The sequence below is a fragment of the Cydia fagiglandana genome, chromosome 20 (genome assembly GCF_963556715.1).
Source record: "Cydia fagiglandana chromosome 20, ilCydFagi1.1, whole genome shotgun sequence".
Classification (NCBI taxonomy): Eukaryota; Metazoa; Arthropoda; class Insecta; order Lepidoptera; family Tortricidae; genus Cydia; species Cydia fagiglandana.
Window position 1 is genome coordinate 7,097,079 of NC_085951.1, and position 15,763 is coordinate 7,112,841.

The 15,763-nt window shown below is 36.2% G+C and overlaps 3 protein-coding genes across 6 annotated transcripts in view; 1 reads left to right on the forward strand and 2 right to left on the reverse strand.

The window, feature by feature from the left end:
* LOC134674577 (flotillin-2) overlaps positions 1-15,763 on the reverse strand; it is a 352,073-nt gene that overhangs the window by 218,361 nt on the left and 117,949 nt on the right. The window lies entirely within an intron of this gene.
* Positions 1-15,763, reverse strand: part of LOC134674549 (uncharacterized) — a 420,725-nt gene that overhangs the window by 136,198 nt on the left and 268,764 nt on the right. The gene's annotated exons all lie outside the window — the stretch shown is intronic.
* Positions 1-15,763, forward strand: part of LOC134674517 (glucose dehydrogenase [FAD, quinone]) — a 48,990-nt gene that overhangs the window by 20,277 nt on the left and 12,950 nt on the right. Inside the window, exon 3 of the mRNA XM_063532614.1 lies at positions 7,884-8,373. Within this exon, the coding sequence (XP_063388684.1) occupies positions 8,121-8,373 (253 nt within the window). The 5' untranslated portion in view covers positions 7,884-8,120. The remainder of the gene's footprint in view (positions 1-7,883; positions 8,374-15,763) is intronic.

The following is a 15,763-nucleotide window of genomic DNA, read 5'->3' on the forward strand; positions in this document are numbered from 1 at the left end:
CGCACGCGATGCCCGCATTTTGACATAATGCTCAACGTGACATATGATGCTACTGGAATACAAATGGTTACACTACACACTGTTAACTGTACATCGGTGGACCTTATGCCTTTTGTAATAAGGCCCACCAATGTACAGTTAGGAGTGTTACTGTTTGTTCTGCTTTGTTGTCACATTATCGGCAATCGACCAATCGTTGTTGTCAGCGTTACACAGTGAAGGAATTTGACTTACAGGTTGGGAAAAAAAGAGTAGAAATTAAAAAGTGGCAACACTGTAGTGTTGTCCCGTTTTCTTATATATATTGGTTTGAAAAGGACGATACTACAGTGTTGCCACTTTTTAATTTCTATTCTTTTTTGCCAAACTGTATTTACCATTTCGTACCTCGTCAATCAATAATGTAAGTCGCTAGGAATCTCATACTACCTATTTTGTAAGTTTGGTCGCGTTTGTGCTTGAAATTGTTTGAATACTTCAGCGATAATAAAGAGTCCGACGATCAAACTGACAGTTAACTGAAACTGACAAATATAAACTGTCACACAACTTGCCATGTTAATTAATTTCCAGTTAAAAACACTGCCTTCGTTATCAATTGAAGTAATTATCTTCTTCTTATTTATCGTTATTACTCGTTATACTCTTTACACTAGGGACCCACTGATTAACAGTCCGCCGGACGGTACTTATCGGCCTGTCAGTTAGAACAAAATTTTGACATTTCCGTACAACTGACAGGCCGATGCCGTCCGGCGGACTGTTAATCAGTGGGCCCCTTTACAGTGTCGTGGTCAACTGCTAATATCAGGCACAGATGTGACACTAATTATAAAATACTTATTATAATAATAATCGGGTATAATAACTGAATTATTATATTTGAAGTAATTTGAATGATAATCGTAATGAGTCGAGTCAATGTTAGTTGTCGAATATTTCTAATGACATTTTTTATGATGAATTAGAAATTTCTTTTATCAATGTTGCTAGCACTTGAGTCATAGAAGGTAGCATTCCATAGAAGTGGTGTGCTCGTGCCTCCGTGAGGGACAAAACATACGCAATGCGACAATATTAAAAACACGTTTTAACATTCCTGACAATATAGTTACCAAAAACAATCTACGTAATTAGGTCGGGTTATTTGTTGCCCACCATAGCCCTTAATAAATTTATGGTGGGGAACGAACAAAAAGTGAGACTGTGACTAGGACGAGCAATAGTACCGCTTTCTCTGCTACTCCTACTGAAAGTTCTATAAGTGTATCTCGTTCGGTCATTTGGCCCCTCCCCCGTTTCATCTCTATATTATTGTACCTCTATGACTTGAGTGAATGTTTCATTAATAATAACACAATGTCAAGTGATTAAGCTAGCAAACAAACCCACTGTCCAACGGCCTTCGCCTATTGCCACATATTGGCAAACTGGTTGTGGCTCGTGACATAACATGACATTGTTTATTAATAAGCCGCATCGCGGATCCAACGTGTCATTATACGATGTTGTAACTCCAATTTCTCAACGTTGACGAATATCTTGAAGTTAATTTTGAACTTAATTCTTTAGGGGGTAAGTTTGCTTTTCCTTAAATGATAACATAAGAGTTTGTGGAAATGAAGTGTAGGTTCCAGTAATGTCCACATTCATTCGGATTTCCCAGGTTTGTTGGGAAAACTAGGTGTGCGAGTGAAGATTGTTTGTTGATTCTATTAGCGATTATCATGTTGGCTATGCGCCCAGTTCCGTTGCCTGACCGGACATTACCGACCCCACGGCTCGTTCTTTAACGATTTTAAAAATTCGATTCGGAGGCAAATCGAATCGATCGACAAATAATCGGGTCCATTCGAAATGGTGTTATCGATAATTCAGCGTCTATTATGCATTTCAGAAATGTTGCACAATTGGTACTAAAGATACAAATTGACTCTGGTTGGCACTACGAGTATACTCACTATAGTTCGAAAAAAAAGTGGGAGGAATACATGTAAATAAGAAAATATACCTACAGTGTAAACAATCCTTAGAGAAATTCCTCTTAATATCATTTATGTATAGGTTGCATTGCATACTTGCTGTTGAAATTGTAGTGTCTGTAAGTACGGATATTGGTAGTAAATAAAAGATGAGTAGCATTGTCTATTTAAAGTGTCATTCTATGGAACTTACTATGTAAATAAAAGTCACTAGTAAATTCGTCATTCTTTGACAATTTCAATATACCTAACTCGTTTTGAATATTTACACACTCTTTAGTTATTTTTCTATTGACTCTATTAACCAATCTACGCTAACTTGTCATATAACTGATATAACGTTGACGTAATGATACCACTAACCTTTTGTAAGTAAGTAAATTCAATGAATGATCAATTTTACGGTTTCCGTGGTTCTAAATAGGCAACTCGGCCGTTCAATCAAATGAACTGTGAAGACATACTCACGTTTCTTTTAAACGGTTTTTCTGTTTCTATTAAACGGTTTTCCTGAATCGCAGCACTTTTATTGTGTCGAATAAATAAGCACAGACGGTCGAGTAAACTACTATAGTTCGTTTTTTTAGCATTAGAAATAAGGTTAACAATCTTGATGTGTCTTTTAATTGAAAATCACATTTTTAAAATCAGTTACGGCAAATATGTAACAATTATGAATCTAATACGTTCATTTATATTCTTCTGCGTTCATAAGTAATAGTTTTTGATTTTTAAAAATCGTTTTCAAATAAAAAGACCAGTCAAGATCGCTTACCTTCTTGCAAGTTCTTTCTAATGCCAAATAAAACGAACTATAGAGATGTGGAAGTTGCGAAAAGTATGTAAAAACCGGCCAAGTACGAGTCAGAGTCGCGCACGAAGGGCTCCGTAACATTACACAAAAAACGGCAAATAAAATCACGTTTGTTCTATGGGAGCCCCACTTAAAAATTTATTTTATTCTGTTTTTAGTATTTGTTGTTATAAAGTGGCACCAGTAATACGAGTATATCATTTCTGAAAATTTCAACTGCCTAGCTATCAGGGCATGAGATACAGCTTCAGTTCTGTGAATCTAGTCCTCATGAGTACTGGTGTGCCGTTGGATAATTTCCAAAATTGCGAAATTCCACATGGACAAAATTTCGGAAACTTAATTTCGAAATCTATATTTTCCATATCCAAAATAAAAGTTTTCATTGTTTCCTGTGAGTTATTGTTTTCCCTGAAGTTTCTGAGAAGTTTTACAACTTTTTGGAAATATTCCACAACACACGTCTGTCCTCATCAAGTCATCAACTCATCAGTCATTTTAACATCCACTATAGAGTCAAAAGCACGAGACACGAATCTGTTCAGTTCATGTTTGTGAGGTTGGCGCAAGACAATAATAGGCCATACAATGCAAATAATAATGCTAAATCACACAGTGCAGTGCTGCAATATCTTAATTGTTACGAATTGTTTACGGTTGTGTAAACTTTACGACACATTCGTATTATTGAAAACAATGAAAACAATAGCTTAAGAATATGAGTAGGTATTCCGGGCCTTTATATTACACATTGTTAGGTTTTAGTATTTAATATTTATTAAGTGCAGCGCGATTGTTGTATGAAATTGTTTTAAGAACTGCGAAATCTAGTACCTATACTTATATATCTACAGTTTATTTACAATGTTATTATAAAAAAATCTTTGTATATATTGCCCTTAAATTTATTAAGTGCATTATGTACCTGCTAATCTGAATGTATACGAAACCTACAAACTCTCTCAACTTTTATACGATGGTTCTTTCTATCCTAGTTAGTCAAATAAGTTCGTTACTAATAAGTAACTAACATACACGACACACGGTGACATACGGTGCCGAGACATGAACGCTCACTAGGGGGGCTGTGCATAAAATACGAGTAGCACAAAGGGCCATGGAGCGCTCCATGCTCGGCATTAAACTGCAAGACCGAGTGAGGAATGTCGAAATCCGACGCCGCATCAAGGTGCGAGACGTGGGTGACGTCATCTCCAAGCTTAAATGGAGTTGGGCGGGACATGTTGCTAGGCAGAGTGATGGCAGGTGGACCAAAAGGTTGACGGATTGGTGGCCGCTTTCGGATGAAAGAAGCGCCTGGCGTCCGTTAGCTCGTTGGGTGGATGACATTCGGAAAATTGCGGGGCACTTTTGGATGAGACTAGCCCAGGACCGGGATAAGTGGCGTACACGAATAGAGGCCTATGCTCAGCAGTGGGCGACTGAAGGCTAGAATGATGATGATGATGAAGTAACTAAAGGGCAATAGAAACAGCTATTAAAGGAATCGTTTAGGTAGGTATAATGCCATTTACCTATTCATTAATGAAGGTGCTATTGATAGTTTGTTAAAACTGAATGGAATGTCACTACTGCAAAGTAGGAAGTACGTTAACCGAGTCGTTAACATACTGGACCATGTTAACAAAAACAGACACGAATTTACTACGTAATAGAAAATGTTTTGAAAATATTGTTTCTACATGCATGCACTTACAAAATGAACTATAAATACAACAATTTAAAGTCTAATTTTGAACGTTAGCGGTATAAGATTATAAGCCCTGTCTACAAGTCGATCTTAAAATAAAGCACACAGATTTAAGTAAATTACTGTCATGCTCTGATAACTCCATGACAAAGGCGAATTAAATTGCCGAAATAACCTCGATATTTGGATTTATTGTTGTGGACAAATATTAAGATGCTCGGGCCAATTTCAATTTTTATATACCTACCTATCTAGTCGTACCAGTTCTCTGGCTTACTAAAAAACTCTAGCTCTTTGGCTTACTAGAAAAACATTCAGTTTTGATGGAACATTAGGACTGAACTGTCAAAACTTTCATGTAAAATCCATGCCGGCTAGAATTATTAAAAGCATTTATTGAAGAACATCGAAGTGGTCGACATCATACACCCTTTCCTACTCACGTGGTTTATAAAAAAAAAACAACAGAAATAAACATTTTTCTCAAAAATGGACGGCAAAGTCGACTTTGCCGTCTAAAAAATTGGTCGCGAAGCGCGTAGTTTATGGTCAGACAAAAATTAAAAAGTTAAAAACATTGCAGTCTCGATTTTGGGACTGCAATGTTGCATACAAATTCCATTATTTGTCGAGTTCCAAACTTTTTAAAAGTTGAAATTACCATATCAAATGAAGGCACAGGCCCATTAAACAGCCAAACAGATGAATAGTACCGCGACTATTTAGATGTCTCAAATAGGTTGGCGTATTTTTGGCAAAAAAATACACTTCTAGTTTTTTATTAAAAAAAATAAAAAGGCGGAAAGGGTTTTTTTCTGTCAAAATATATATGTAAGAACGTTGCTTTTGTAAAATATTTCTATGATATTTATATTTCTTGCACCATTTTTGAGAAAAGCACTATATATGACTCGGCTGGAAGGCTACTTGCTGGCTTCGGATTCAATTAAACGGACTCCCAAGGTCGTCCGTTTAAAATGAATCCTCAGCCTGCAAGTAGCTACTTCCGAGCCTCGACAATAATGTACTATTACCGAATTGTTTGTAACCAATAAGTAATAGAGTGACTGCTATAGTTATTTTATTGGCCAGTATATAGTAATTAGCCACTCCTTACAAATCAGAAAGAAACTAGCCAATTGAAATGAAACCTTATTATTAAGAGGTGCCATTGCTATATACTGGCCAATACCCGTACGTAACTTATTTTAGCTTATGTATCTAATCTAGTAAACAACAGAGTAATAGGTAACATTGATAGGAAATCAGCAGCCTAATAACATTCAGAACACTTTCACGATCTGGGGGTAATGTCTAGAATTAGATCATATCTTCCGCGCGGCTCGGAAATGGACCATTCACTCTTTGTACAGTCGTGACCAGTAAAGAATACTGACTGTGCTCGATAGCGGCGCCACCTGATGCTGTCCCCTGTCAATTTTCTGTACATTTCCGGATCGATAAATAATAACGGTACCAATATCAATATTTACTTGTTGCACCAGCAATGTACGGCAAATTGATCTGTAATAAGGCAAGTCTGTCTATGGCATGTCATTTCATATAGCTTTTGTCAACAAGTTTTTAAATTAAGTCCACCGAGTGTCCTGTGAGAATATTTATGATTGATTGTAGTATTTGTTATTTTAAAATAAAACAAACATCAGGTACCTACTATGAGTACTATGATACATTGATGTTTTAAAACTTTGTGTCAAACGTTATAATGACAGAATCTATACTGAACTCTTGAATAGTTAGTGATTTTTAATTTAGAAGGATTTGACGTTTAATCTAATTGTAAACTTGTATTCCGTAAATACAATATTTGACTCCAACAAAATTAACACAAATGTACGAAGAAATCCACCCTAGTGATTGCGACTGTACCTACGAGTACTATAGATATACAGAATATACCTAGTAAATATACTAGGAAGTAGATGCACATTGCACGTTGTACATATTCGTAGATACGTGATTCAATAGATCAATGAGTTTTACTGGAGAAGCATCCTGGCTCGAATTCGAAAGTCTTCGACAGTTGTTTGGAATCAGCCAGATAAAAGGCCCGACCGTTATCTTATCAGTTTTAATAATAAGAACATGTATGGACCAACGTCTTTACAAAATACCTGGCTACCTGCAAGGGAACATACCTAGATTGAATGCAGTAGGTACGAGTAAAAATTCAAGTAACATTTCAACAAGGAAGCATGAGGCGACATCGATTTAAAAAGCTCCAGGTAGATACAAAATATACAATATGATGCAAAGTTTAACACCAAATAGATGTCTTATGTTCTGTTTCCACTACCCAAATGTTGTCTGGAAGAGATCGCTCTTTAGCGATAAGGATAAGACCGCTTATTGCCGGCCTCTATCTTTAATCACTTGTTATTTCCTTGAGTCGTATATTTTACTAATGTGGACCAATAAAGAGTATTCTATCTATCAATGATATAATTTTACTAACAATATAGTAACCAGCTTCTGTAAATAAACAACATTTCTCAGCTACGTGCTATTGCTAGTAGACATTAAATAACGATAAATGCCCATTTTATTTACTTTAAACTTTCCACTACAAATAAACCTGAACTTATGCAAGGTTTAGACAACAAAGAAAACTTATTAAATAACTGTCAGGTGAATAAGTTGTCAATTTCCGAACACAAAACCACTTACTGTATTAAAATGCGTTGACTCGCCGCTTTGTTCGGTCGCTCAATGCATTTCCTTACCTGAAAAAGACAAATTATATTAGCTCGTTGAGTAACAATACAAAACTGCTAAGCATGCATTCAAGCGAGCAAAATGGTTTATCAATTCAGTTACGATAGATGACGTCGATATGATTACAAAAATAAAGGTAACTAGCTAAATATTCAACAACAATAGGCGTAACTGCTAAATATGTAGACTATGTAGGCCTTGTTACGTACCTCACAGTAATGATAGGTAAGTGCCTATATAAAGGTGGCCACTGACGAGCCTTCCAATAGTCCAAATGCCGTGGCTGCGATCCAAAATCGGTCCGTGAATGTCAAAAACGTACAATGTTTAATATTAGGATGCCGTCAATTTGGATGAATCCATTATAACGGCATCCATTTGGAAGGCTCGTCAGTGGCCTGCTTTATAAAGGTTCCTGAATTATGGTTAAAGCAGAAAGACCCAAATTTACTACGACCCTAAAACTGAAGTTTTAAATAAGTTTTAAAGAAATCTAAATAATCTTAGTTTCTTAGTTCTCCTTTAAACAATATTTGATTGTCTTGTTTATTATGATCAGCTCCATTTTAATTTGTGATGTAATCCAGCATACTACTTCGATTTCCTTCTAATAACCTATACCTAACTTCACACATTCCAGGTTCGAGAAACGAGCAGCTTCAGCAACCAGTTCGATGTGGTCTAACATGGTCGTTCCCCGTCGTCCGCCAACCAGCTACAAGCCAATGAGAAGAAGCAAACCGCCGGACAAGCACCGAACACAAACAATATCAAAGCTCTATCTGATGTGACTTCAACACACTGTCCCAAAAAGAAAAAAAAACTAGTCTTACAAACTGGCTGATAAAAGAAAAAGCTACAAGATTCTAAAATCAAAATGGGTGTGCAAGTGCTTCTAGCTTCAACAGCCTTGAAGACCGTGAGTGTGACGGGTTTGTGGTTGATCCCCTTGTTGCTGGGAGCGCTGACATACCACAACTATAATGCTTACGATCCGGAGTCGAGAGTGATTGATAAAGAGCCGAGGAGAGAGTATGACTTCATAGTGGTTGGGGGCGGGTCGGCGGGTGCCGTCGTCGCTAACAGACTATCGGAGATGAAGAATTGGAACACGCTCTTGCTAGAATCTGGTAAGGTATTATTAAACTGTTTTAACGTAACAGCTACACTAATAACATTACGTTGTTGTACAATATAAAAGTCAAAGTTGCAATGTAGAGTCCTCCTAAAACTTTCAAATATCCATTTATGGGAATTCGGAAAATGTCAATCGATTATACAATTTCGGAAGTACCTTAATCCTTTCCGACTTATGATTTCTGCAACTACAAATAAATTTTCTCAGGTTCCTCTTTAAATTAAATTACTTATAGTGCCATGCCTTATGGGAAACGGTCGCAGAGATAGTTCAGAGCCGGAAACCGCTACCAACTTTTAGTATGTTGTTAGGCATGGCATTGGGTCTCCAAAACTGCCGAGAGACGGCGGCGCCGGCCACCTACTTCAGCGGAATGACGTCATCAAAATGACTCCCGCTTCGTTGCGAATATTGCATACTGCACCCAAATTATGCATAGCACATACACGTGTGGGGTATTAAATGAAAGCCAATTAAATAAACTATATTTTATTCATACAAAGTGTATCAAAATATGCAACAGTTTATGAGAAATTTACAAAATAATAAAAATCACGTAAAAAAATATTCGATTATTTGGGTTTTACAACCAAACCAAAAGTCGGACGATAAAGCAATGTACTAAAACATTAAAGATGACGTCTCAAGCCATACACTGATATCAATAAAATCAAAATTGGACCAAATATGTGGAAATTATGCATCAAAATGTAGATATTCGCCCATACAAATGCATAAAAGTTAAAAAAATCAAAATTGGTCATTTTCAGGATAATCCACATAAGCTTCTAGTATGTTATTAGCAATATGACCTGGAGTCTAAAACTGCCGGGAGACCATCGCTGTTGTTCCTCAGTTACAAATAATGACGTCATATAAATAATCACTGCCGAATTTCGTAAAATGTAAATTATAGCTATACCACGAGTCTCACATACACGTGAGTTATATGTAACGAAAGGTTATTAAATGTATTTTTCTCAAACATGCAATGAAATATTAATGTTATGTTCTCTATAATAGGCTGCGAAGTATGACGTTTCAGGTGCGGCTAGGACAAGAGGTCTTTAATGGAATTTCATACAAATCTTGCAGGCCTAGGCCGGCAAAGTCCTCTTTTTTAATTTCCATTTCACAGATATTTGTGACATAGCATCGTGGCATTCAGCCATAAAAAAAACTAGAGGCAGTATTTGCTCTATGGTTCGTAATGACACTCTGCCACTACGCGTATAAAAAAAAACAATGTTTTCTACAATTTGCAGTTTTATTTGTATAAAATCAACATGAACATAATACATTACTAACCAAATTCTATAATTTTAAATTATAAATTTAACTACACATATAAAAAATAAAAAAATATTTCATCTAAACGTTAGCGGTAAAAAGGTCTACTCAAACACGCGTAGTTATTTTTTTAAATTGTTATGGAGGCAAAGTTGAAAAATTTTCATTCTGTATTTCTGTTTTATTGGATTTATGGTGCGTTGTTGATTTATTTACTTTAATATTAGTTCCGACTAGGTAAATAATGAATTTAATATTAATTGTAGTCGTAGGAGTTGGAATTGGCAGCGTAAGCAGAATTGATTTTTATTAACTTGCTGCCTCTGCCGCCACGTCAAAGTCGAAGTACGAGTATGTATATGGTTGCTTATGGCAATTTTATTATTTGAGAAACTAAGAAAAATGGCTTACAGTTTATTAAAAACGGTTTTGTGGCATATTTTAAAGAAATGAAAGTAACTACAAAATGGTCAATGTGGAAATTATACTTATTTTCTCCATGCATAAAGCAACGATGTAAATATGTGAAACATGTTATCAACATGAAAGACTATGTAAACTTATGTGACGAAAACGACAGTCAGACGGATACAAGGCGAAAAAAATAAAAGATACATGAAAATATACGGATAGTAAAAATACACGACTCGTGTAAAACATACGCGTGATAAAGATACGTGTTAGTTATATTTTGGGTGTAGTTTACTTTTAGTTTTTTCAATAAATAAAACTTGGGTTTCGTGGATTTTTTACTTTATTTATTTCATTGCATGTTTGAGAAAAGCACTATACATACCTCGGCGGGAAATGGGGTTGCCCGCGCTCAGACCTATCCGGCCTCGCTTCGCTCGGCCGTCTATATGTCTTCGGCCGGCAACCCCTTTCGTCCCGGCCTCTGTAGTAATGTACTAATGATTCACCTAAACATTGTTTGTAAAAAAAATGTACGGTTTCAGAGCTAGAAACAACGAAATACCACTTTTTATGGAAAAAGTAGATATGTATCAATTTTATAGCTAAACTAAAACCGTCAAAAAATTTTTGCGTATAACATTTAAAAAACTTGTTATTCAACTATATATCACAATTAAAATTTTACATTTCCGACAAAAACTGTGGAAGTTGTGGAAAAATAATTTTTAAGAAAAAAAAACCGACTTCTATGGGGCCCGGTGAAAGATTATGGTAGATGGTGCACTATGTAGAAAAGGAGGTAAAACCAGTACCTACTTCCTAGTAGCATTTCGTTTCCGTAAGGGTCGTAGTTATCTAGCCTAACCTAACCCACTTCTCTGATAGCAGTTCGGTTCTGTGAGGATCGCAGTTCGAACCTAATCAAACCCACTTTTCTAGTAGCATTTCGTTTCTGTAAGACTCGCAGTTCTAACCGAACCTAACCCACTTTTGTTCGGTTCTGTGAGGATCGCAGTTCAAACCTAACCTAACCCACTTAACGGCGCATGCGGTGCGGTGTACGGGAGTTTGAGCGGGAGGGGTTTGGCATCATCATACCCACATTTTATGGTAGGTAATCATAGTGGTTTATTTAGTTTAGGTATCATAGTGGTTTTCCGGGTCAAGGTCCGGGTCTCTGAGTCAGAGTCCGGGTCCGAGTCCCGGTCCAAGTCCGGGTCCGGGTCCGGGTCCGAGTCCGGGTCCGAGTCCGGGTCCGAGTCCGGGTCCGAGTCCGGGTCCGAGTCCGGGTCCGAGTCCGAGTCCGGGTCCGAACCGGATCCGGGTATGAGTCCGGGTCCCAGTCCAAGTCAAAATCGAAATTCGAAATCACCAAACATGTACTATGCGTCGTTGAAGAGTTCTGTTCTGATCATCATCAGCAGTTCCACTTCGTCAAATGCGACAGTTTTTAATGTAAATGCTTGATTTTATGATGAAAATACAAAAAATTATATACGTATGCCTTTAAGATTTGAGGAGTTCCCTCGATTCCTTATGGATCCCATCATCAGAACTCGAGCTTGACAGAAATGTGGCTTAAAAACTAAACTTGCTTAACAAACATAACGAAGAGGACAAATCGCCAAACGTGAACTATGCGTCGTTGAAGAGTTCCGTTCTGATCATCATCAGCAGTTCCACTTCATCAAATGCGACAGTTTTTAATGAAAATGCTTGATTTTCTGATGAAAATACAAAAATCTCTATACGCATGCCTTTAAAATTTGAGGAGTTCCCTCGATTTCTCATGGATCCCATCATCAGAACTCAACCTTGATAAAATTGTGGCTCTAAAACTTAACTTGCTTAACAAACATAACGAAGAGGACAAATCGCCAAAGGTGAACTATGCGTCGTTGAAGAGTTCCGTTCTGATCATCATCAGCAGTTCCACTTCATCAAATGTCATGTTTTTGAATGTATATGCTTGATTTGTTGATAAAAACACAAAAATCACCATATGTATGCCTTTAAGATTTGAGGAGTTCCGTCGATCCCTCATGGATCCCATCATCAGAACTGGATTTTGACAAAAACGGGACCAATCTGTATGCATATACATACAATCAAAAAAATAATTTTCAAAATCGGTCCAGTAATGACGGAGATATGGAGTAACAAACATAAAAAAAAAAAAAATAAAAAAAAAAACATACAACCGAATTGATAACCTCCTCCTTTGGGATTTGGAAGTCGGTTAAAAACTAAAGCGCCCCAACAATTCTACCTTAATACGCTCATATTATGCAAAGAATAGTTCTATTTATCGAGTATTAAATGAATGAACATTACATAAAATACATGAATACGACATTTTCGAATGGAACCATAATTAAAAAAATAATAATTTACTTGATAAGTAAGCAAAATATTGTTTCTTTAAGTACCTAATCTCCTCCTTTCAAAGTCGGTTAAAATGTAGCTTTTGTGACCTGGGCTACAAAGACAAATAAATTGACACCTCATTTATCAAAATCAGTTCAGTAGTTTCATGCAAACGGTACCTACACATGCACGCATAGATAGCAAATTCTGCCGTAGTCGGACAAAAAATAAAAATTCAATAATTGGGTCAAACAGATCACTGTGTTACGTTCTTTCCTGTGGACATACACAAAGTTAAGGGCTATAAAGATTAATTTTCTTATTTAACCCTTATCCACGTAAAAAGGTCCTCCTTTTATTTAAGAAAAAAGCAGCTGATTTTGCTAGGTCCCTTGTAATTATTTTAATTTTAATGATATTTCATGTAATATTAGGCATTATAAGTGTGAATTAAATAGTTTTAACATTAAGTTTTATGTATACATAATAAGTGAAGTGCTTTAGTGGCGTTTACTAGTGTCTTGTTTTCAGATTTGTAGCCGTTACAGGTTATGAATTTGAAACCTGTTGTTCGCCTTTGAATCCTTTCTGGGTTTTTTTTATCATTAATATTTACTAAGTGTGTTTATAATAAAGCGTTAATCATTGTACAGGGTTAGAACACAGTGTAGATACAGTCAATCGTCACTATTTCACGTAAGTACGTATCTAAATATCACTTAGCTTGAGTGAGCGATTCCTTGTTTATTTTTGGGTATAATTTCAATTGCAAAACTGTCTACAATGCTTACCCGCAGAGCAGCCGCAGCGGCTCGCCAGCAGGAGACTGATAAACTCCAACTTACCTTGCTGGAGTTGAAAATATCCAAGGAATCTTGTGCTCAATTGCTCAGTGAAAGGGAAGACAGTGAGAAGGAACTATTATTAGTACTTAATAGCAATGATAAGCTTAAAAAGGAACTGTGCTCATTAGAAGCTGACTACAATAATGTAAATTCAGAGCGGGCCCGGCTTCAGGAGACGGTTGACAGGTTCACTGAGTGTAGTGCTGCGTATGAGCAGGCCCTGAAGGACATCAACTCATTGGAGAGAGCACTGCACGACGCCCACGAACAAATCTATGAGCTACAGGAGGCCCAACACAATGCAGCAGCGGCACACTCTCAGAGCTTGTTCGAAGAACTGGTCCGGCCCGACTCTCAGTTGGTTGCCGCACCAATTGAAAACCTTTTGGCCACTACAGATTTAGCCTATCATACCACCACACCAAGGTTAGTAAATTGCAGCGGAAACAAACTAAAGAAATATATTAAATTAAATAGACTCATAAAAAAAAACCAGAACTTGTCAAAAATAAATAAATTGTTTTTTAAAAAATTGAGATTTTGTAAAATTAATGTTAATTTAGTGGATAAGTTAGATTTGTATTCTGCCCAGTTAGAAAATAGTCAATTGCAATATGAAACCGACACACAGACTTTGAAATTAAAAATTCAGAGTTTGGAGGACTCCATACAATCCTTAGAAACAATAAATGAGAGTTCTAAAAAGGTGATTAATGAATATTCTTTGGCCATGGATGATTTAATATCCCAGATTAAGCATAATTCAGAGCGGTTTGAGTCACTGACCAATGCCCAGTCATGTGCTTGTAAGCAACTGACTGAACATTTGTCGACCAGTTTACTCGACCTAAGCCTGTGTGACGGTTTACCACAACAGCATGTAAATGATAATAGCTCCTTCCACACTACACAACAAAGCACACCTAAACCTAATGTTATTATGTATTCTGATGAAATTGGAAGCAATATGAGCTCATTTTTAAACTTTTACCTAAAGGGACTTAGTACAATCAGCAATTGCCTGCCTCACAGTAGCTTTGAAAATATCATAAAACAAATTTTAAATGACAGTAATATTAATTCTAAGACAACACTGCTTATTCTTATGGGGAATAGGGGTAATGTGAACAAAAATAATTTAGTTAAATACTTTGAACAGTTAAACTCACTTGCAGTGCATGAAATTATTTTTTTCACGTTCCCCTATTGTGAGCAAATGTCAGAGGCAGAAAACAACACTAGACATAAGTTAAATATATCTCTATATAATCTTTGTACATATAGTAGTAAGTTTAGCATAATTGACATTAACAAATTTGTTAGTAAATACCATATGCCTATGGTGTTTTTGAGTAAAGGCAAGTGTTGCCTTTCAAATTATTACAAAAGACAAATAGCTTTATCGCTATCCTATTTACTTGACATTTCTGCCAAGAATTTGGCAGATAATTCTGCTCCTATTGAGCAGCCTAGCATGAACTTGGAATTGGTTCCAGTCATAACCAATGATTTAATTGATTTAAACTAGCTGTTAAGACAAAGGATTCTGTCTCTGGCAATTTAGAATTAAATAAATATAATGAAAAATACTGCAAAAATGGAAAGTATATCCACCTGGTGCATCAAAATATTCAATGTATTAGAGGAAAAGATTTACAGATTGAACTTTTTTTGAATGATTTCAATATTGATATTTTATGCGTTACTGAACACTGGTTAAATAATAATGAATTAATGCCTCAATTTAATAATCACCAGGTGGGAAGTTCGTTCACCAGACTTAGTTCCATACATGGTGGGTCATTAATTATTTTAAATAGTCAGTTAAAATCTAAGGAACGTAAGGACATTGTATCCATGTCTGTTGAACGGACTATAGAACTAAGTGCAGTAGAATTGGAGCAATTTATTGTTGTCTGTGTGTATAGGCCGCCATTAAGTAATTTTGAAATATTTGAAAGAACAATGGAATCTGTCCTACTTAAACTATCACCTTCTAGTAAGAAATTACTTATATGCGGCGACTTTAATATAAATATTTTTGAACATTCAACAATGTCTTGTAGATTGTTGAATCTTTTCAAATCGTTTAATCTCAACCACATGTTTATGGAGCCTACTAGAGTGACTGCTACTAGTGCCACCTGTATAGATAATATTTTCAGTGATATTTTTCCTATTACTAAAAAAGTTATCAGCAATTTAGAATCAGACCACTTAGGCCAATTAATGGTATTTGAGGCCTTAAGGAAAAATACATTGAGAAAACAAATTACTTTTGTACCAGTAACCTCGGACCGCGTGGAAAGAATGAAGCAAAGTCTAGTTCAGGCGCTACCCTTTTTGTCTTCCGATATGAGTCCTAATAGTATGTATAATTCATTCTTTCACACTTTTATGGAACATTATAACGCGATATTTACTTCAAAATCGGTCGTAGTTAGTGGTGCATCTGTTTTTAGTGAG